At 34.1% G+C, this 23,522-nt stretch overlaps 3 protein-coding genes across 3 annotated transcripts; all 3 read right to left on the reverse strand.

The window, feature by feature from the left end:
* Window positions 1-11,263, reverse strand: LOC111698265 (AP-4 complex subunit beta-1-like). The gene is made up of 9 exons (XM_023468552.1): window positions 11,210-11,263; window positions 5,240-5,327; window positions 4,790-4,873; window positions 3,659-3,744; window positions 2,946-3,046; window positions 2,391-2,476; window positions 2,090-2,188; window positions 1,294-1,406; window positions 1-994 (listed from the first exon to the last, which is right to left on the reverse strand). The coding sequence occupies exons 2-9, from the start codon at window positions 5,318-5,320 to the stop codon at window positions 82-84; spliced, it is 1,563 nt and encodes a 520-aa protein (XP_023324320.1). The 5' UTR covers window positions 5,321-5,327; window positions 11,210-11,263; the 3' UTR covers window positions 1-81.
* LOC111698267 (WD and tetratricopeptide repeats protein 1-like) lies at window positions 5,334-7,422 on the reverse strand. Its single transcript, XM_023468553.1, has 4 exons — window positions 7,305-7,422; window positions 6,935-7,038; window positions 6,345-6,412; window positions 5,334-5,671 (listed from the first exon to the last, which is right to left on the reverse strand). Exons 1-4 carry the CDS (start codon window positions 7,405-7,407, stop codon window positions 5,623-5,625), a joined length of 324 nt encoding a protein of 107 aa, XP_023324321.1. The 5' UTR covers window positions 7,408-7,422; the 3' UTR covers window positions 5,334-5,622.
* Window positions 7,510-22,987, reverse strand: LOC111698259 (WD and tetratricopeptide repeats protein 1-like). The gene is made up of 20 exons (XM_023468547.1): window positions 22,747-22,987; window positions 21,898-21,985; window positions 21,456-21,529; window positions 20,758-20,878; window positions 19,946-20,025; window positions 19,126-19,211; window positions 18,711-18,793; window positions 17,511-17,577; window positions 17,372-17,434; window positions 16,931-17,047; window positions 14,683-14,778; window positions 13,468-13,665; window positions 12,756-12,898; window positions 12,034-12,125; window positions 10,304-10,366; window positions 9,617-9,672; window positions 8,787-8,892; window positions 8,271-8,348; window positions 7,718-7,824; window positions 7,510-7,582 (listed from the first exon to the last, which is right to left on the reverse strand). Exons 1-20 carry the CDS (start codon window positions 22,804-22,806, stop codon window positions 7,510-7,512), a joined length of 1,851 nt encoding a protein of 616 aa, XP_023324315.1. The 5' UTR covers window positions 22,807-22,987.
* Between the last annotated feature and the right edge of the window lie 535 nt (window positions 22,988-23,522).

The following is a 23,522-nucleotide window of genomic DNA, read 5'->3' on the forward strand; positions in this document are numbered from 1 at the left end:
ATTGAAAAAATATAAAAACATTTTAGGCTAATATTTGTACAAATTATCTATCACAGTCAGTTTATGGCATTTAAATTCTAGCTACACCATTAGTTTCAATAATCTATAATAGGTTATCACCTTGCAATGCAAGTTATGATTTTTAACTTTATAAGTTGTATGCAGTATGTTTGATAAAATGGGCTGCATGGCCGCTGGGAAATGGCTGAAAAGTGAAAAACCGGCGGCCAATGCATCAGAGTACATATCTTCGGTCCATGAAGATCTGTCTGATTCAAATATTTCTTGGAGTACATAGGGGGACATCTTGTACATCTTTCCAAAGTTCTCTAGTATGTACAGAACAGATGATAGTACTGTACTGCAGTCTGTGTCAGGTTGAAATTGGTCTAGCAAAGTCTGCACTAAGGCCTCAACCGTTTCGTAATGATTTTCTTGCAGATTTTCTAATCTTAGATCACTTTCTAGAATATAGTTTAAATACATCTTTCTATCAGTCTTCACGAGCAAGCGCATATTTCTAATACAATTCTCGTGTGCGCTTTCATCCAGGGCTGCAATGGTGCACACTGAGCTGAGCACGGTTTTATTTAGGGACTCCGGCATCGGGACTAGGTTTAACAAGTAGTTCATGATCTCTATACAATTCTCTTTCCTCGCTGTTCGACAAATGAACCTTATTTTCTTCTCCTTTAAGTCCTCGCTTTCCTTTGGTTTCAGTAAAATAAATTTGTCTTGTTTGGAAAAATGCGCAAAATATTGTTTGTCAAGAGAAAGCGCAAAGTCGAGCAGGTCTGACTGGAATTCTCGTTTAGCTGATTTTATCAATTTCTCGAGAATCGGGCAAAGTCGTTGGACGAGGCTGGACTGAAGGTTTGGGTGATCAAGGACGATCTTGACGAAGAGCCTGGACACAGCAAGGACCACGCTTCCGTTCTTGTTGTCCAAGTATCCATCTAGGGAGTTCAGTATTTCAATAACGTTCTCCAATTCACTGAAAATATTAAAGTGTCAGAGAGTCATTGTAAAATATTTGAATTATAAAAACCAAATTATGGCACAGAAAAACATTATTGTAGGGGAAAGTTAACTTCTTCACCGATGATAATTGTTTAAGTCCCCCCCCCCCCCAAAAAATGGTTATTTATTCGGTAGTTAGGAAAATATATTTATTTTTTTATGACAACCCCCACCCTTCAGACCCAAACATTTTGCTGGGAAGATCCGTGCTGATGGGAGTGATGTCTAATCCCGTGCGTGGTTTTAGCCTTGCCATAATAAATAAAAAGATACCTGGATGATTTATCAAGGTACTCTAGAACACAGCAGAACTCTCTCTCCGGGTATCCGGGTATACGGGAGAGAAGGTAGGTCACCATACTTCTAGGCATCACCAACCCTCCCTCCTAAATATTTTACATCCTACATATGTTCAGAAAATTTCCTTTATCTGAAGATCTTTTCTCAAGAAGATGTGCAACTAAATAAGTTTCTTACTCTTGCATGCTAAAAAAAAAGGAAAGCTGAGAGTTCCATAAGACAACATTTAAAGGATGTAATCAAATACAAAACAGCCCCCATCAAATTGGATTTCATTCCATAAAACGAGCAGAATACCATCAGAAACCCTGCATTCTTAACCTACACATTAAAATGATATTTTTGAATGCGTTAATTTCTAATTACTACAAATAATAACAATTTGGACGTTTATTTCTCCAATCCTCACTTTTATTTAGTTTTGAATACTTCATTTTTGGGATTTTCTACGAGCTCTCAATTATCTGTTAATCCCTATTTGGAGCTATATAAGCACAATCGAATGTTAAGATAGACACACCCTGTAAATTTTATTCAATAATTTTCACAGATTTTTGGATTAAAAAAAGAAACTGGGCATAAACGTTCTCCATTTCTTACTCCTTTCTTACCAAAAATGCATTAAGCATTTATGAAAGCATTGAATCCTTCATTTATTTCCCCAATTCTATAATCCTAAAATACTGGAGGCGGGGGGGGGGGGGGGGGGGGGTGTCACAACTATTTGTANAACAGAGATAAAAAAAGAGAATAATTGAATCTGACTAACCTGTGCTAAAATATAGTTAAGGGTTTGAAGTGAGAAAGTGACAACAGTTGGATCCTGATCTCGTATCATAGAATACAGTTTATCTATCAATCCGTTTTCCTAATACAATAATAACAATAATAATGGTGGTAATAATTATAATAATGTGACCAAGAACAAAAACTTTTTTATCGTTAAAAAAGAAACAACAGAATCTCAGAAATTGAGCTCAAACAATAAAAAGTAAGGTAAAACATAGATTAAATCATTTTAGGATTTATGCAACCAAATAAATTTGCTGTACACTGTACAATGGATTCACCTGTACAGTATGTTTAGCATGATTGTAAAGTTTTCCAATACCAGTAACTGCTGATATCCGTACAGTTGGAGCAGAATCCTCTAGTCCTTAACAAACATCCTATCATAACTTAAAACAAATAAGAATATATTAACCAAGACTAAGTCCTCAAATGGACAGGATTGGATGAAACAAAACATCCTAATCGACAATGGTGTGAACGGCAGCTCCTGCCTTGTCATGGCTCATAAAAAAACAGTATGAAAATCTTTTCTCCGAAAAACATAAAAACATTCTGTCATAACTGTTAGTGTAGACAAACACTTCAATCTAATATGAAGGAAAAGAATATGTTTTACGCTTTAAGGATGGATAAATATAAACTTTTATGCTATCTCCACCCATTTCTTTAGGGCCAGACAGATTAAGGCATGTTTCTTAAGGTTAATAGAAGATCATGCAGAAACTAGTCAGCTCTTGTTTATAAATTAAGGAAAATCATAAGTTTCCACTGTTGATATCGCATTCTGGAACAGTCCGATTTAGTAAGAAGAAGATTTAGTTAAGAAACCAAACCTGCAATAATGGGGTTGACTGTGTACAATTCCAACCCTGGTATTGAACAGAGAGTAGAGATTGCTATACTTCGAACTCCGGGATTAGGATCAACTGTATCCCTGAACATAATAATTGAAAAATCCGGGAAATATTCGTTACTTTCGAACTTAACAAAACGAAATATGGGTTTTCCTAATTTAGCCCCAAATCATTTATAAAAAACGGAAGGAAAAATAAAATTTTATAGAAGGAGACAGGAAAATATATATGTTTTTAAATAAACGCCCCCCCCCCCCCCTTTTAAAAGCAAATTTTCCACACTCAGTAAGAAATGTTTGCGCGCAACATTTTCTAAGGGTTTTTCTAAATTGGAAAAATTAGGTAAAAAATTTGTCAATTGAAGTATACGTAATTAAATTTAAAGTTTTTGTTTTGGTTTGTTTAATCGAAGAATGGAGAAAAAGGCTCTCATATTTTTCCAGATCGAATTAATTATGGTTTTTCTTCGGGAGATATATTTTTCTTTTAACACCGAAATAATTACTTTAAAGAATCGTCTTGTTATGTCTTTTAAATAATTTCAAAATAAATTAAAACCACTTCCTATAGTCTGTTAGATGATTATAGGTAAAGCACTATCATAATCTTGTTTAATAAAGAGATCAACATTAGTTAGAAAAATAGATAGATAGATAGTTAGAAAAATAGATAGATAGATAAAAAGTACTAACTTGTTTAATGAAGAGATAAACATGAGTTGTATATCCGGAACCTCGGCTGATACTCGGACCATCAAATCCCACACAACTCCCTTTATCTATGATTACATCATTAAATCAATCAATTAATCAATTTTATGACTATATCAGCCAACATTTTCTAAATCAATATTGTCAACTGATAATTAATCAACCACCATCTGCAATCGACCATCAATCAACTAATCAAACAAATCTTTTAACAACTTAATCAATTGATCAATGAGATCAATCAATCAATTGATCAATGAGATCAATCAGTCAATTGTCAAACTGCAATCAATCAACGAACCAATTAATCAACAAAACAATCAATCAATCACTCACTCACTCGTTCAATTATCAACTCAATTAATCAATCATCTCTTTCCACGATTCAATAAACACATAGAGACTGTAAGCGACTGTAAGCGTACATTTAAGTGACCCTACATGCAAAGCTGGCAATACCCAAGGTTATTATGCAAGGAAAGTTATTACAGAGGTGTACGCATCTTTTGTACTGCAGTGTACTGTCTCCGGGCGGTAATGTAAACACAAGACGGATGTTACCGCCTGGCATGGGATCCATCTTTCACATGAAAAATCACTGAAATATTCTGGTCATAGGAAACTATTATGTAATTATCAAAATTATCAAAATTAAATGCTTTCATCCTCCTCGAATACTAAACGAACACTGATGCATCTATTCTTGTTTACACACTCCGCCCAGAGAGAACTGGTTTCAATATGTACGCAAAGTAAACGCACCTGCAATTAACTTTCCTTGCATTATAACCTTGGCAATACCCACTTCACATCGGTACCCTTGAAACCCTTTTTATGATGATCAAAAACGTGGAAGATATAGAAACTGTTTAATCATATATTAATTCATATATGTCTTCCTGTAGTGGGAATGCGATAGTCACTCTTGTAGAGGAATCGCAATTGAAAAATAATCAGTTTTTAAATTATAAACATTTGATATCTATTTCATACTGGATGAGACAAAACTTTAAAGGCACAGTTGTGAATTGCCTTCTTTGCATGGAGGGTCACTTAACATTACGCCTTTAGTCCCTTCACATTATAAATCCCCTCTGATAAAAAATGTGTTACCTGACAATTGTTAGTAGCAGTTAGTTTGACTAAAGGAACACATTCCTCTAGTCCCATACAATTTCTAGATACAAGCTCATCTACCTTAACAGATATAGCAAATATTATATATAAAGCGGAATTGATGAAATAGTTTAACGTGGTATGACTCGTTCAATTATTTTACTTCTGCAATCACGATCACACTTAAAAAAGACGTAGACTTGGTTGAATTACTTCTGCTTATTCAGAAATTTAGACTTTAACACACTCGTCATCTCAGAAAAGTGGCATAATTGAAAACCATTAGATGAAACTATGTATAGTGTGTAAGAAACAAAAAAGTCGAGGACATTTTCCCAAAAAAATCCTTAAAATAATAGAATGTTTGTGCATTGCATTGTAACCACAACCAAGACAATAATTTGTAAAAGAATAGACTGGATAAAACGACAATTAGAAGAAACCTACCTGGTCTAAAAGTTTAAGCGTTCTCTCTGAATCCTGAAGTGTTTCTGTCTTCAGCAACTCAGCTAGGATTGCTGAATTCATCCTATCTATAAAATAACAACACTTTTTCTGGCAAAATGTGAAAAAAATATAGATTTGCATGGAATTATGATCACAGACTTTATAATTTCCTGAATAAATTCTAAATACGAACTTGTGATTGACAAGCACAGGTTTTAACATCTTGTGTACGTTTTAGTAAGTTCTTCTTAGTAATGTGAATAATAATTTTCAATTTTGGCATTGGATAATTTGACATGAAAAATGAGAAGTAAATACAGAAGTAAAAAATGCAAAATTAGCATAAATTGTGATGCTCAGTCAGGAAGATGAGTAGCAGAATTTCAACTTGTTCTGCACTGCATTTCATCCTCTCCTCTTATTTCAGCAGTCCTGAAATCATGAAGGATCATGTTGACCAGAGTTAAGATTATTTGTCTAAATAGTATCACTTCCCCTTAGGACAGAAAAAATGTTCTACGTTGTTCAAATATTAATTTATTTGTGTGGAAACAAAAACAGATCACTGTAAAAATGGGAAATTTCTATGCAATTTCGCTTTTTGCAAGAGATATAAGCAAAACTTAAAAAAAACATTTTTGATTTAGATCTTGATCCGGATCCGAATCCATCTGTCTACCGAAGGAATCCAAGAACCGGATGAGATATGTTCCAAGCACTGCACTGGACTGGTAAAAACCAGTGCTTAGGATCCATTTAAATTTGATGCGGATCCGGATCCAGGTCATTTCTTAAGAGTTGCTGAATTTTTTTAACAAAAAATTTTTTTTCAAATTTTTTATTATTTTTTTTTGCTTATTTTTATCCTAAAACTTGATGGACCATTCAGAAATTAGGAAATTTTTATAATCTCTCGTTTTTTTCATAAGTACAGATTTGGGTTTTAGGAGTAAAAAAGTTTATTTTTGAAGTCTTTGGATGATATTTTACCCCTTGGATCCGGATCCATGGATCCGCATATTTTTGCGGATCCGGATCAAGGAAGCAAAAATCTTGCGGATCCTACGGATCCGGATCCTGATCATAAGCACTGGAAAAAACTAACCTCATAAAGAACTCGAACGGATCTAGTGCCATCCTATTCTGATTTTCCCGAACCACCTTCTCCATCTCCTAGATTAATAACAGTAGGTGAATAATAAAGTCCGTGATGAAAAGTTGGAGTTCCTATAGTCTGTTAGATGANCCCCCACCTGAACTTTGAATCAAGTCAAACTTTTGTGTATCGACCACTGACCAGTCAGAAAATACAAAAATTCCTCTTTGGTTCATTAATATGAGTCCGCTGTTTAACACGGATAAAGTACTTAATATTGCACCAATTTAACAGTTCGCAGATCAGCACTATTTCATACAAAATAAACAAACAAACTCTGACAATAACAAAATTATTCCATCGGTAATCAACAATTGATTTTTGTTATCTTTATTAAATACAGATTTAATGCAGGGGTATGGTATGCATTTTATAATGTTTTTCAATGCTCTAGAAGACAAACCTTACAAACTTGGAGCAGCAACTGGCAGATTTTTCACTTTTTCGTTACTTTTAACACAAAAATGAATTATTTGCGAAAAAACGCTTTAAATAAAATGTACGCTCCAAAATTGTGGAAGATTGGTTTTGTTATTAACCTGAATGTTTCTAGATTCTTTGGTGCTGTTCTCTGGTAGCGGATGCCAGAGTCTAATAATAGCTTCTATACCACTAGAAGCCAGTACTGGGGCACCAGGGTGTCCTTAACATAAATTTTTCTTAATTTTTTTTATTACTCCAGGGTTTAAATTATCAGTCATTATTTTGAAAAACATTGCTAAATTATAATGTTAGATATTTAATTTAGAAAAAATAGAATTTAATTCAGAAAATATAGAAAATTGACATGTATCATGGTAAGTATTTACTTTACAAACAAAATTGACAGATTTTTATGAAAAAGTAACGGGACAAAAATCTACTCTACTCAAATATAAAGTTTAATTTTTATATTATTAGAATATTTACCTTGAACACAATTAACAGTTATATTGTCCCCTGCAAGGACCTGGAAAACATAAATAAAATAGAAAAAAAAGGTAAGAATTAGAAAAACATTATTTATCAACATCTTTCATAAATTGGCAAATAACCTATTATTATCGAGTTTTCATAATTATTATCAGTTTTATGATGTTATAAATAATAGTAAAATTATACAATTATGCAGACTCTATAATAATGAAGCACTAATATTGAGGATAGCATTGTAAGGACGCAATATGTCAGCTCTAGCTGGCCTACCGCTGGACCAAAAGGGCTGAATTTTTTTTTTATGGGGGTAACATGGGCAAATTTTTTTTCTTCTCAAAATTCGTTTTCTTATTATTATTCCACGGGCAACACCGGCCACTCCAGCAAGTAAATAAATAAAAATCAACATCTGACAGTGTTGGGGNTTAGAAGTCCGTGTATCCCAGATGAGAATACGTCCATCGTCTGAACCTGCCACCACAAACTGACAATCAGAACCGAAAAACGATGCTTCCTAAACAAAGAAGAGTTAAAATAACAAATTTCTTGTAAACAGCAGTAGTAATCTCTACTTGTTTAATGTCCGATCATAAGTAGTTAACCACTAGGCCGATTTGTCTCAAATTTTGATTGGGGAACCCAATAGAATAACGAATATTCTAAGCTTGGTTTAAAGGTTATTGGATTGACTTTTAAGGCAAAAAGTTAGTTTTCATACAAAGCTGGGTTCTCTAGCTTGAAAAGAAAAAAAAATTGAAAAAGAAAAATGTGAAGGAAAAACATGCATATAAACTCATAGAGAAAGAAAGGAGAGTCGAGTCAAGAGAGAAAGAAAAACTGGGAAGAAAAAAAAGGGAAAAAGTCTAGTTTAAAAATCAAAAGGGGCGTTTAGAAATATTCATTCAATGAAATGTATACTGAATAATAATAAAAACGAAGAAAATGAAAAAATAATCTAACCTTAATATCTGTTTGTATATTTGCCGCTCCAACAAATCTTGATGAATAATCTCTGGCTAATCGTCTCCATTTAATCTCCTACACGTCAAACATTGAGATAATTAGTGGAGAATGTACGCCCACGATGAGAATACCCCCCAAAAATAATGATATCCACAAAACTGCCAACCCTATTCGTGAAACCCGGGTTCCAAAACTGGTTTTCATAAAGATAACCTGTCTCAAGTTTTGGGCTCTGTCGGCCAGTCCTGGGGGTTGTTCAGCCGACAATGGAGAAAACTTAAGGGAAATTAAAACAAAAAACTGTAGAATTGATGTCTTAGTTCTTGCTTTAAAATAAAGAAATGCTTCAAAGACGTGAATCTTTATCAATAGAAAGGAACATCCGATTGCTAGCTTGTCTGAGCAAGAACGATTATTTCTCTTAAAATTGTCTATTTTTAATATTTCTTCACCAAACAAGTTCCATATCGACAAAAGCACACTGAGAAAATGTTGAATGTTTGTATCCTGTTCCTGACTAGATATCTTGAGCCGAGGCGGTATAAACCTCTCCTCGTCCACCTCCATCTCCTCCTCCTCTCTGTCCCTCTCCCCGTCTACAGATCTCAGGAAGTCCTCCCTGGAACCAGATTTAATCAATACCGAGATAAAGTTGAACCGTTTATACTTATCAAGGGACTGTTAGCGTAATTTCAAGTGACCCACCATATAAAGAATGTCCGATCAACAACGGTATCATTAGAACCTTTATCTGATGAAAAATGTGGAAGGTAACGTCAATTTTTTTGAGAATTTCTCCATCGTTTCTTATAAGCAAAAAATGCGCAAGTTACTTCTTCAGTTAAAATATAAGAAAACATCAATATCTTATTTATTCTAGATAAGACAACGTTTTAAAGGATATTAATAAGTTACTTCTTCAGTTAAAATATAAGAAAACATCAATATCTTATTTATTCTAGATCAGACAGCGTTTTAAAGGATATTAATGCCTGCTTTGCATGGAGGGACACTGAAATTACACTTAGTCTCTTTAAATGGATTATCAGGTACAATTGGTGGCATTGAAGATTCGTATGTATTTAGAACAGATGTATTTACGTCAAGTGACATTTTAAATTTCAATGTAATAAAAAGAGGTCGAAAACTTGAAAGCAAAATAAGTGCAGTTTTAAATGTTCTTTCTTCTATTATAGAAAGTATGTATCATTTGGCAGGAATGAGGTCATGCATAATTTAATCAATATTTCACTGCCTCAACTTGCTTTTGCATAAACCATTATTTTCCCCAATTTCCCACGCATATATAATTGATATAATTAATAGTTGATTAAATATCCTCCCTAGTGTAAGGAACTGATGCTTCTCTCTCCTCCTCCTGGTCAGGTACTGGGCTAACCTTTGGGTCATTCCATATCAAGGTGTGTTACGGATTTTGCTGAAATTTTTTTATAAAAAACCCAGAATCCGAAAATAAGCATTCAAGACCTCCGAGGCCGGAGTCATGGCTCCGGAAAGTTTCCGATATTTTGAGATCTTAAGGACGGCCTCTATATTTAAATGTCTCTAACTTTTCTGTTTTTGAAGATGGCTCCCTATAGCAAAATTTCAGCAAAATCTGTGACATCCCCTCCATAGGTGGTTGACTTGACATGGAATGACCCCTGTTCTAATTTTAAACAAAATTATCTTAAATTAAATTTGAGAGAACAAAATAAAAAATAATTTTGAATGAAATAATAGATACAAATTTTCAAACTTGGGCTGCATTTGTTACAGAATTTACCCATTACTCTCCCTAGATTTTTATGATTTACCAAATACTTTACTTTAACTTGCATGATCGTTCTTTGTAAAGATATTTCATAAAGCCAATTTTCAAACACTTCCAAGTTCAGTCTTACTAATTGTACTTCATTTATAATAATAATAATAAAGAAAACATTGAGAATGGAGAAGCGTGTTTCAGAAGGATGATTTCTTGTTTGTTTTTTACTTCATTACAAAGATTATTGGAAATCCTTTCTTACCTTATCCTTTGGAACTTTCTCATCTTGTGCACTTTGGAAATCATTCAACAATTGCACAAATGACTAAACAGAGCAACCATGACGTAAGCTTAAAGGGAGTGTTCGCGAAAAATGAAAGGGGATATTGGCTTTCGGCGAAAAATTATCGATGGTGATCACTACTAATCTTAGTTATATCTATTGAGTCTATTAGAAGAAAATTGTTAAAAACGACTTATACCGAAGAACGTAGCGTGCTACAAATTCAGAAAGTTGCAACATTCGACTCTGATCATAAAAAATATCAATTTAATTCCAAATAAGTCATTCAGATATTACTACTTATAACCATCGATAATTTTTCGACGCATTCGTATATAGTTAATATTTCATAATATTTTTATTTGTTTTATATACAATGCACTTAAAACGCCGAAACGCTGGCCGCCAGGTGTCTCTGCTCTTGATGCTCTTATTGATTCGACCTGGCAAACACCTAGCGGGAAAAAATCGTCTTTTTAAATGCATAGTATATAAAAAATAAAATGAAATATTAACAATTTACGAATGCGTTAAAAAATAATCGATGATAAAAGGTTGTAATATCTGAATGATTTGTTGGGAATTAAATTGATTTTAATGCAAAGATGTCATGCTCGATTCACAACAAAAGCTTTGTCTCGCAGTTAAGAACGACTTCAAGTTCAACATTATTGATTAGATAAAGGTTTCAAGAGTACCATTGTTTATGTTATTATTTTCAGGACTCAAGGCGGACTTTAGAAGAAATTCATATTGTTGTCATGATAATCATTAGGGCCGGTGTAGGGTGCGTATTTTGTGTATTAGTTAGTCGATAGTTAAAAGAGCAAAAATTCAGTTATTTGTATTAGTAAGTTAGAGTTGGATAGTTATATTGTTTGTGCTCTTGTAGAAGTGAATTAAGCAAAATGATCTTGGTCGTTGTAAATCGGGCTTTGTCATCTTCGCACTAAGAGTCGCTTGAAACAGCCATTCTCTATCAGCGATGATGCAATGACAAACTGCGTTTAAAATGAATGAGAAAAACTCCAATATTGATTTCAACTATGAAAATATCAATTAAAAATGACCTTAAGATTTTGTGTTTCTTAGTTTGAGTTTCATAGTTTTAGTTTGTACTTTAGTTTCTTAATCAGTTTCTTAGTTCAGTTTCTAGGTTCAGTTTCTAGGTTCAGTTTCTAGGTTCAGTCTCTAGGTTCAGTTTCTAGTTTCAATTACTAGTTTCAGTTTCTAGTTTCAGTCTCTAGGTTCAGTTTCTAGTTTCAGTTTCTTAGTTCAGTTTCTAGGTTCAGTCTCTAGGTTCAGTCTCTAGGTTCAGTTTCTAGTTTCAATTTCTAGTTTCAGTTTCTAGTTTCAGTTTCTAGTTTCAGTTTCTAGTTTCAGTTTCTAGTTTCAGTTTCTAGTTTCAGTTTCTAGTTTCATTTCTAGTTTCAGTTTCTAGTTTCAGTTTCTAGTTTCAGTCTCTAGTTTCAGTTTCTAGTTTAAGTTTCTAGGTTCAGTTTCTAGTTTCAGTTTCTAGGTTCAGTTTCTAGGTTCAGTTTCTAGGTTCAGTTTCTAGGTTCAGTTTCTAGGTTCAGTTTCTAGGTTCAGTTTCTAGTTTCAGTCTCCAGGTTCAGTTTCTCGTTTCAGTTTCTAGGTTCAGTTTTTAGGTTCAGTTTCTATTTTCAGTTTCTTAGTTTAGTTCCATAGTTGAACTCCAGCTTGTTTACCTTTGATTTCCTGTGTTCTGGGAAATTAGTTTTGAAATTTGAAAGACATAGATCTGCCTCCTCCAACCATCCTAGGTCTGTTAAACATCTACCTAATATAGTTCAGAATTTTGGTTAATCCAATTAGAAAGCATTAATCCACATGATATGTGAACCAACGGATTATGATATTTATTATTGAAAAGATCGCAAAAACGTAACACAAGCAATACTTGCGGATTTTACACTAAGTGACTAAATATGCTTTTGATATTGGGTAACGGCGTGTAGAATATATACATACAATAATAATAAACAAGACGTAAAATATTAGAAAAAGTTTTTAATCTTGAACCCTATTTTAAGGGATTTTTGTATTCTAATTTTTATCCCCAAAAGCCAAACATCTTTTGAAATAACTTCTCTGCTCTGCTCTGGACACATTAACATTCAGATCAAAACATCAAAATTTCTCTTTTGATTTATTTGATTAGACCTGAGAGTATCCAACAAAATGACCTCGAGTATATTAAATAAAACGATCTGAAGGTTTAATTTGAAATTCTGCACTTAATTTAAAGGAATAAGTGTATTATTCTGGTAACTATGAATAAGAAAAAAATGATTAAAAATCGCTCAATCGTCAATGATATCTTATCCTTTGTGTTTCACACCAAAAACAAGAAAACATATTTTATTTACAAAATTCTTTATCAGATCAAATCAGAAATGTGGAGATTTACCTAGTCTAAGATGTGCTTTGACATATCTAGGGTTGAGATTGAGCGCGCTCAAACAGTCACGAAGCGCAGCATAAACATCTCCTCGAAATGCGCGTTTCAACAACGCCGCTGCTCTGTTTGCATACAGCACATGATTAGCACACCTAAATACATCATCGTTATCGTCATTATTGACCTTGTTGTCATCCTTGTAATCCTTGTCGTGCTTGTTGTCCTTGACTCCTTGTCGTGCTTGTTGTCCTTGACTCCTTGTCGTGCTTGTTGTCCTTGACTCAATGTTGTCCTTGTCGTGCTTGTTGTCCTTGACTCCATGTCGTGCTTGTCTCCTTGTCGTGCTTGTTGTCCTTGACTCCTTGTCGTGCTTGTTGTCCTTGACTCCTTGTCGTGCTTGTTGTCCTTGACTCAATGTTGTCCTTGTCGTGCTTGTTGTCCTTGACTCCATGTCGTGCTTGTCCTTGACTCCTTGTCGTGCTTGTTGTCCTTGACTCCTTGTCGTGCTTGTTGCCCTTGACTCATTGTCGTGCTTGTTGCCCTTGACTCCTTGTCGTGCTTGTTGTCCTTGACTCCTTGTTGTTCTTGTTGTTATTGTTGTCCTAGACTCCTTGTCGTGCTTGTTGTCCTTGACTCATTGTCGTGCTTGTCGTCATTTTCGAAATTTATGTCATTTTAGTCATTAACGTCATTTATGTTATTTTCGTCTTTTTCATCAAACCTTGAGATGGCCAAATTGTACAGCTCAATGGCTCTGTAATGGTTTCCAGATTCAAACTCCGAATTAGCGGAAAGTTTCAATGTTTCCACATCCTTCGGTAGAACAGATTCTGCGGAGGGTTGTGATGAAGTTTCTGCACAGCCTTGTATCACAGATATTTGTTTTAATAAACTTGGTGGAGGATTCTTTTCAAACAATCTTTAACAAGCAATCTTATACTTCAAGGTTCAATTCGACAAGTTTTAAAAACCCACGATTTTCTTTACAACAATTCAGTTACAACGTCCTAGAGGAGAAAAAACCATGCAATGGGTTTCCGACTCAATATACTATTTTTTTAAGTTTTCAATACTAAAACACATACAATTTACCAGCAAATCTCAATATAAAATGTCACGTCACTAAACATAACTTCTGCTTTAAATTAATCAATTTTCATCTTTTCCAAAAAAAATTCTGATGATAAATTAGAACCCAGCAAATTGAGGGATAACGTCTTAATTCTTTCAATTTAAAAGCTATCATAGTGGATATGAAGACAAGATAAAGCGTTGGTTAGATATTTAACACACAAGTATTAACCTATGGTAACTTCAACATGACTATTAGCTCAATTTCAAACTAAAGTTTTGACCTCTGGTAGATTTAGTTGATTATTAGCGCTATTTCTAACTAAAGTTTTGACCTCTGGTAAGTTTAGCGTTGACTATTAGCTCGATTTCAAATTAAAGTTTTGATCTCTGGTAGATATAGGTTGGTTATTAGCGCTATTTCGAACTAAAGTTTAGACCTTAGGTTATTTCAAACTAAAGTTTTGACCTCTGGTAAGTTTAGCGTTGACTATCATGGCTATTTCAAACTAAAGTTTTGACCTCTGGTAAGTTTAGCGTTGACCACTAAGGCTATTTCAAAATAAAGTGTTGACCTCTAGAAGGTTGAGCGTCGACTATTAGCGCTATTTTAAACTAAAGTTTAGACCTCTAGAAGGTTAAACGTTGACGATTATAATTATTTCAAACTAAAGTTTTGACCTTTGGTAAGCTTAGCGTTGACTATTATCATTATTTCAAACTAAAGTTTTGACCTCTGGTATCATGAACGTTGACAATTAGTTCTATTTCAAACTAAAGCTTTGATTTCTTGTAAGTTAAACGTTGACGTTAATGCTATTTAAAAGTAGAGTTAAGACCTCTAGAAAGTTTAAGATTTTGTTTCCTAAATTTCTGATATAAATAGACATGTTCTCCTCCAGTATTGACGAGTAGTTCTGTACCAGCAGTACTATAACTCAGGTAGGTTGAAGATAGGGTTCTAAACATAGCTAGGGTATATATATAACATATTAAAGGGACTAAAAAACGTTAGTTTAAGTGACTCTCCATTTATGGAGTGACTTATGCGATTCACTTAACTCTAGAGATGTCAAAGTCAGTTAATAACTAACGTCCAGTAAATTAAAGTCTAGATTTAGTATTGATAGGAAATGGCCCTACGGCCTCCATTTGAGGAACTCCATGTGAAATTCACAAGGGAACCCTTTAATACGTATCAAAGGAACAATGAGGAAGTTATCACCGTTTTCCAGTCTTAAAAAGTATTCGATTCTATCAATTCCCTAGACGGTGTGTTTTTCATGCAGTAATCAATCGTTTTTACAGAAAACCCACAGTTGAAAATATCTGGTTTAGTTGGACAAATGAGGATATAGCAACTATCCTTGATCAGTCAAACTGCACAATTGTGAATTCGATCCTCTCTTTATGTTTATGTTTATGTTTATGTGGTATTGATTCTCAGGACTCCTATTGGAGTATAATGAGAATTTCTTGATTTAACTGTAAATGATTTTAGTTCACTATAGTTCTGGCCATCATTGTTTATATCATTCACATTTTCACATGTTCATCGTACATTCTTTTGAAACTGTCTACATTCTTGGCATTCTGAATAGTTGCAGGTAAATTGTTCCATGGTTGAACAACTCGATTGCTGAAAAATTTCCTTCGAATTTCTCCTTTGCACTGTTTTATTTGTAGATTCATATAGTTGTCAGATTGACGAGTGGTTCTTAGGCTGATGTCTTGGACCCTGGTAAACCATATATCTGGATTAACAGCTATCTTATGGTTCAGAGTTTTGTATGTATGTATCATGTCAAACCTTAACCTCCTAGCTTCCAAGGTTTGGATACCAACTTCCTTTATTTTGTCCTCATATGAAACACTTTGCAGGTTTGAGATCATATTTATGGCTCGCTTTTGTACATTTTCTAGGACTCGGATGTCCTCAAGTGTCCAGGGACACCAAGCTGATACAGCAAATTCTAAGTGCGGTCGGACATAAGACTTGTACAAGTTGAGAAATGTGATTTTATCTCTGAAGTGGAATGCCCTTGATATTTGTCCAAGAACAAAATTAGCCTTTTTTGCAGCAGATAAACACTGGGTTGACGGCTTGAGTGATTCGTGGGTTATAACACCAATGTCTTTTTCCTGGCTAACATTTGTCACCATTGAACCATTCATGTAATAGGTGTAAATATTATTATTTCTGCCAACATGTAGAACCTTACATTTGGGAATATTAAATTCCATACCCCAGTTCTGAGACCATTTGACCAGATTATCAAGGCAGGTTTGGAGTATTTGTCTGTCCTGATCAGTGTTAACTATCTGGGCTACTTTTGTGTCATCAGCAAATTTGCATATTATGTCAATCAGCGGTTTGACCACATCATCTATATCATTAATAAATATGAGGAACAGAATTGGTCCTAGTATGCTACCCTGGGGTACACCTGACAGAACTAGAGCCCACAGTGAGGCCCATCCGTTTATAACCACTCTCTGGCGCCTATCTGAAAGCCAATTTTTCAACCAATTCAGTACATTTCCAGAAATACCCAATGTTTCGGCTTTCTTCAACAATTTATTTTTAGGTACTTTATCAAAGGCTTTAGAGAAATCAAGATAGATTATGTCCAGAGCATTGCCATCATCATATTTGGATGTGAGAAATTCCATAAATTCCAACAAGTTGGTTAAGCAAGATTTATTCTTAAGAAAACCATGTTGGCTATTGAAAGGGGCACTTTCAAATACGTCTCCAAACGTTCAAACAGCAAACTTTTTATTAGAATATTGACAGGAATATTTTCTTCTTCTACACCAAATAATGGGTGAAACCAATGAATTATTTTTTTCTGGGTCCTATAATTTTAAAAATAAACCACCACCCCTTTTCCCCCCAAAATCGTTATTTCCCCATAAAAATAATACATTTCCCCAAGTCAATGAAGAAATCCCTAAAAAATACCGAAATTCGGGGAAAACTTTTTTCAAAAAAAAAGAGGGGGGATATTTTTTCAAGAAAATGCACACCTCTGATATTTTTAAGTAAATCAAATTTAATCAATTAAATGTGTAAAGCTTTAGAAACGCCTAGATATAGTTTTGTTATTGACCTGAGTGTAGATTTATACTTTGCTTGCTGATCTGGTAAATGTTTAGGAGTAAAATATTGCACGGCATCATGAGGAGTATTGTCCCCTGCACCCCCACTCACAGCTAGCTGGGTTCTCCTGAATACAGTCAATCCCATAAAACTCTTAAATAGTTTTTTTTCCTAAGACAACCTTTCTAAATTTTTTATGTTAATTTCCTTGCGATTTCAAAACTTTTATTATTTTTTCTTTTTTCATTTGTTTTCCATTCCACAGTTTTGTGGCTCCCACTGTATGTATGCCCTAGGGAAGAGCAGATGTTAGAACATTTGTGTTGGTAACAAAAGTTTTGAAGAGTAACTGACAAGTATTTTCCCTCTAATCAATACTTTTAAAATGTACAATTTAAAAACACGAAAAATCCTCGAAATCATCTTTGTACTAAATTTGATAATATTTTACCTTTCCCAGTTTCTAACCGTTTCTCCCGACTCCTCGGTAAGCTTCTGTAGACTTAACCTTCTCCTGGAAAATGGGAAAGTAAAACTTGAATAATATCATTATTAATTTAATAATTAAATAACCAAAAGAAAAAATGTACCTGTCATAAACTCGGACGTAGGGATCATTAGCTCCAATTGCAATCAACTCTGGTTTAGTCGGGTTCACTAGAAACAGTTATTTAAGAATTCAACAAACATCAAGACACGTCTCCATGCGACCTGGCCAATCCATTGCATTGCACAAAATTGTATTACCAAGGACATTTTCCTCAGTGGTTAATTGCACGCCTTAGATTTTTCCCAAATGAGGATTTACCCCTAAAGTTCGCGACTCTGGGACGACTGTACGGATTTTAGTAAATAATTTTTCTACATTCGCAATTCCCTGCAGATTTATTCGCACAGATCAAATTTAAACATTGGACCGCAGTACTTAGTATAAATAACCCTGTATTCTTTATATTTAAATACAAGATCTAAAGTGTTAATAAGTTGGGTCGTACGAAGTTCTGGAATTTTCAATGCTTAAAGGACATTTTTAAAGATTTAACGAAAGTTTGGTCTGATGATATTCCGTTTGGGAAAACGTACAATTAGGCAGTTAACACTAATTAATTTTTATTGAGAAACATATAATTTTTATAAAAAAATCACTTTCAGAGACCGTAGACTGTTTCCGAGTGAATACTGTGGGGTAATTTCAATTGACCCTCCATTTGTCTTGCAGCATGTTAGATTCACAAAGGCTTTAAAGTAATATTTATTATACAAAATCGAATATATCGTGATTTTCTGGAAAATTGTCGATTTTCTAAAACATTTTGAGAACCGCAATTGATAATTTGAAAAAAATATAACATTTTTGCCATGACGAAGCAATGAAAGAATGGTCTTTTGAAATTAAGTCTCCAATCCCTTTTAAGAAAATTATAGGATGAACATCTTTTTTCAATAATGAGTATTAGGGGGCGGTGAATTTTAAAATTGCATCACAGAATACAGCGATAAGACTGTTCCTGTGTAAAATTCAAATCTATGAACAATTTATTCGTCGACACTGTTTGATTAGAGGTCGTTTCGACCTAACTTTACTCTTTTTCGGAGATCTGTGTGCCATTTAGTGCAAGTTATCTTACGAAGACGACTCACGTAAACCAAAAAGTAACAAAAAAAAATTGTTTATATAATTGATTTTTACCAACGAATTGACTTTCACCGAAAAGAACGACACATATTGCTAATTTATTGCTAAATCATTTTCCCCTAATGCGTATATTTCCAATTATCTATCTATTAACCTGCTATTGACTTGATCTCTGCTTTACCCACATGTTTTACTAGATTTATCAAAACATTATTTCCGCCTTCTCTCCACTTCTCCCTTAATAATATTATTATTATTATTATTATTAAAGAAAAGGCGGTCTATTTATGGCCCCAGGCAATTCCACCCTCAGCACTTCCCCTTACGATACTCATATTAATGCCGCCTGAGGTCATCTGTTTACTCTGCCTAGGGTTTGTTCTAAAACTAATCCCTTAATCCCTTCATGCAAGCATACCCGGGTGCATGGATACCAGAAACCTTAGTTATTCGTAACTCTGGGTTCAAATTCCCATTTATTTAATCTATATATGGCAGTCTGGGTTCTCCAAACATAAGGGAATGGAGGGATTATTTTTTCAACAAAATATTTACACCCTTAACTGTACCTTGTATCCCATTGCATAACTGTACCATCCTCAGCACTAGACCAGAATATACCGCTAGTATCTGGGGATACAGCTAACCTCTTCACCTGCAATTTTAAAAATGATTTGAGAAGATTTTAGAATTCAGTTGGTGTGGCGTTAAAATTCGCATTTAGCCCGGATATTAAGTTCTTTCCAATTATTTCGACATATTCACGTCAAATGTATAATTAATGTAGTGCTTAGGATCTATTTGATTTTGATGCGGATCCGGATCCTGGATCCGCACTGGAAAAAAATGGATCCGGCTCCAGATCCAGGTCATTTCTTTAAGATTTACTTAATTTTTTTAACAAAAAATAATTTTCAAATTTTTTGTTTTATTTTTTTCGCTTATTTTTATCCTGAAACTTGATTAACCTTTCAGAAATGAGGAAATTTTTATAATCTCTCTTTTTCAAAAGTTCAGATTTGAGTTTAGGATTTAAAAAGTTTTTGGTTAATCCAGGAAAGGAAACCAACCTTGCGAATCCAACGGATCCGGATCCTAAGCACTGAATTAATGATAAAATATCTCATTCATTCTTGATCATACAAAGCTTTCAAGGGTACTGCTGTGATTCGAACATTCACTATTTCAAATGTAGAATCACTAGAAGTAACAGTTTTTTTTATTAAATTATAAAATATACGGGTTAGGTATATATTTTGCTTTGCTGTTTGTTTGTATTTTTGAAACAGGGCGACATTCAAAGCATAATTTGAAAGTTAAAATTGTCACTTGAAAAATGTGCACGAAGCTTGGATTTATTGCATGATAATCTGTTAATATTTAACCTACCCGTCCAATGTGTAGAGCAGCACTTCTTATACATACTTTCTTCTCCACGTCCAACAAACATACTCGGGCATCCTGACCACCTAGATAATCTTTTATTAGAGAAGTGTTAACACACTTTCTTCTCTACGTCCAACAATTATACTCGGGCATCCTGACCACCTAGATAATCATTTATTAGGAGAAGTGTTCACACACTTTCTTCTCCACGTCCAGCAAACATACTCGGGCATCCTGACCACCTAGATAATCATTTATTAGGAGAAGTGCATACTTTCTTCTCCACGTTCAACAAACATACTCGGGCATCCTGACCACCTAGATAATTATTAATCATTTTTCAGGAAATGCGTTTACACACTTTCTTCTCCACGTCTGGCTAACATACTCGGGCATCCTGACCACCTTAATAATTTTCTATCAAGGATTGGGATCCATTGTATGTTGATACGGATCTGGAATTAGATTAAGGATATGTTTTGTTAAAAAAAATCCGGATTAGTCAGAAAGTTTGATTAAATTTTCGATTTTCCTTGGGGTTACTTTTGTTATTTGTATCAATTGAAGGAAGGTATAAATCAACTAGTCAAATACCAAGGAAGGTATGAAGCAATTAGTCAAATATTAAGAGAAATATAATTTAAAGTAAACCCCCCTCCCCCCCTAGTTTTCACGCTTTTTTTAAATCCAAAAATTCATTTGTTTTACCCAATTCCTCAAATAAGCCAAATAACATACCCTACAACTAGGGGAAAACCAATTTTCAGGGGGGGGGGCGATTTTTCCAGAAACTTTAACCCAAACAAAATCCAAACCTGTGACAATGAGAGAGTCCCCAGTTTCCGGTAGGAACTTGACAGAGAATATATTCCCCTGGTGTTCAGTGTTTAACTGTGTCTTCAGTTTACCAGTAAATCCGTTCCAAAGTATCACACTCTATACAAATATATATATATTAACTAAACAAAGGTAGTCGTTGTTGATTTTGTGTACAATAAACATTAAAGAGAAACAGCAGATTTGGAAATATTTACGCAGATTGCCTAAATATATATTAACTAAACAAGGAAAGTCGTTGTTGATTTTGTGTACAATGAACATTAAAGAGAAACAGCAGATTTGGAAATATTCGCAGATTGCCTTAAGTTTCCTTAAAAGGATAACTCTATACTTAAAAGAACAGGATGTCCAAATAAAAGTGACAATTCACAGACGACTTAAAGCTCGTCTTTGTTGGTTATACTATTTTCAAATTTTGTATTAAAAAGAATAATTACTTATTAAGATTCATTATGTGGTGAACCTACAGAAAGGCTTTTAAGTCGAAAAGCCTTTTTCAAAGGGACGCCGAGTATTTTACATTAGTATTGCTTTACATATAGGGCCATTCCACTACTTCTTACCCAAATTTACGTTTGTTCCCGCTAAAAATAATGCACTTCCCTGCTAATAAGGGAGGGTTGAATAAATACCCCTCTCTTACCATGAATAACTAAAATATCTAAAAAATAACCTGATCATCTGAACCTGAAGCGAGGATAGTTCCAGGTTTATTCCAATCCAAACAGTTCACACAACCTTCATGACCTAGTATTCAAATATTTAGTTGAGAAAAGGCCAATAAACAGCCATTTTATAGTCAAAGAGAACCCCCCCCCCCCACCCTTGAAGAGAAAATTTTTCATAGTTTTTTTTATGAAGATGAGTGAGAAATGAAGATAGAATTAGATAGGGGGAGGAGAGCACACTCCCTTATCTTCCAGGGGTGTGTATTGAATATTGCTTTTCAAACGTGAGGGGGGGAGGAAATTTGTCCCCGCGTTTTGATTTGCCCTGAATATTATTTATTTTCATCAAACATTCCTAATATAACGTGGAAGAAATTTAAAGAGGAAACAAAATTTAAAAAAAAAAATTACCCCTTGCATCATCCAGGGGACAGTTTGAAAATTTACCTACTAACTCTTTAAAGAGTCCCAGTCGTTCAACCAGTTCTATCGTAACATGCTTTTCTCTCTCTAGTTGTCTGGCAACCAAATCACCCTAAATACAAACCAAATCTATTTCTTGATACACATTATATCTTTAGGGACTGAAATAGTAATTTCTAGTAACCATTCATAAATGGAGTGGAATGTCCGATTCAAAACGGTCCACCAAAGCTTTGTCTGATAAAGACTTAAAGGGACTGTTAGCATAATTCTAAGTGACCCTCCATGCAAAGATGGTAATACGCGATTCACAACGGTATCCTTGAAACCAAACCTTTACCAGATCAAAATGTAGAAGATTTCGTTGTTTTCCAAATATAAAATTATTCGATTTTAATCATCCCTGTATGTTTTCCTGCAGTAAAAATGTGCTAGTCACTTTAGTAAATACACCACAATTAAAATTAATCAATTTTTCAAAAATTTAATTTAATTCTTATTTAATTCATACTTGATCAAACAAAGCTTTCAAGGGTTCTGTTGTGAATCGGGCATTGCCATCTTTGTATGGAGGGTAAATTGAAATTACGCTTACAGTCCCTTTAATCAAGAAAAATAATCTTTTTTCCTTAGGCAAAATATATTTTTTAACATCAAGAGAATGAGGAATATCATCACACGTTTTCAAACTTTAACACATCATTTATTTATAGCTGTACTTGTTATAATAATCTCCCGCCAGATTAGTTATCAAGAGCTAAAAATGTATTTTGATTTAAAGTAGAACAAGTGAACCCACAAACTTGAATCGGCAGTGCTTACAATTTAACAGATTTAAATTTTCAATTAATTAATCAAAAAGAAAAAACTTACCCGCGTCTCCCTCTCGTTCAGTAAATGTGGTAAACTGTAATTTCTCCGTCTTTTCGCCATTTTTACACTAATCTTTCCCGTCTCCGGTCCTGGGAAGAAATATAACCATTCTTCTGAAACAGTTAAACATCATAATATCCTAGTTAAACATCATAACATCCCCCTGTTCAGGTTTTCTTGGCTTTATCTTTAATTTTAAGATGTCTACATTCATACTAACTCTGAAACCAGTCCATGGATCCTAAAAATAATCAGAATTAGCATAATAAAATTTCATTAAAAATATTGATTTACAATTGAAAATTTTGAAAAATAAAAACTGAAATAAATAAATTATTTCCTATTAACATGAGGCAATGAAATGAACGCGAGAAAAATAAGACTGATTAAACTGCCAGGTAAACTGGTAACTGCACTGCTTAATGCGTATAATTGGAAACAATGAACAACTTCACAACTGCTTGATGCGTAGTTCAAATTTTGTAGGATATTGCGCACTTTATTATGGTTAAAATCTAGATAGATTTGATTTGACACTGCACTTACATGGTTGCGTGTGGTGGGGGAAGGGGGGGGGGGTTTCCCCCGTATCAACGTTTTAAAACAGTGTGCCCCACGAAACATGACAGGTTGCAAGAGGAATTAAACGACGATTTTGAAGTAAAATTCAAAGTTCAAAATCATAAAAATCCCCCTTTTCTTGTCATTTCCATTGTCATTTTCCTTGAAATCTGAACGGATTTCTTTATATTCCGGTGTCAAGTTAAATAAGGCTC

The sequence above is a fragment of the Eurytemora carolleeae genome, unplaced genomic scaffold (genome assembly GCF_000591075.1).
Source record: "Eurytemora carolleeae unplaced genomic scaffold, Eaff_2.0 scaffold301, whole genome shotgun sequence".
NCBI lineage: Eukaryota > Metazoa > Arthropoda > Copepoda > Calanoida > Temoridae > Eurytemora > Eurytemora carolleeae.

What these genes read in the sequence shown, in the direction of transcription:
- LOC111698265 (XM_023468552.1), bottom strand. Translation starts at nt 5,320, where the DNA reads ATGAATTCAGCAATCCTAGCTGAGTTGCTGAAGACAGAAACACTTCAG. An exon ending in CTGCTACTAACAATTGTCAG is followed by an intron (nt 3,745 to 4,789) that starts GTAACACATTTT and finishes ATGTAATCATAG; the next exon opens with ATAAAGGGAGTTGTGTGGGA. An exon ending in ATGCTAAACATACTGTACAG is followed by an intron (nt 2,189 to 2,390) that starts GTGAATCCATTG and finishes TTATTGTATTAG; the next exon opens with GAAAACGGATTGATAGATAA.
- LOC111698267 (XM_023468553.1), bottom strand. Translation starts at nt 7,407, where the DNA reads ATGTTGATAAATAATGTTTTTCTAATTCTTACCTTTTTTTTCTATTTT. An exon ending in AACTGTTAATTGTGTTCAAG is followed by an intron (nt 7,039 to 7,304) that starts GTAAATATTCTA and finishes ATTTATGTTAAG; the next exon opens with GACACCCTGGTGCCCCAGTA. An exon ending in CCGTTCGAGTTCTTTATGAG is followed by an intron (nt 5,672 to 6,344) that starts GTTAGTTTTTTC and finishes TCATGATTTCAG; the next exon opens with GACTGCTGAAATAAGAGGAG.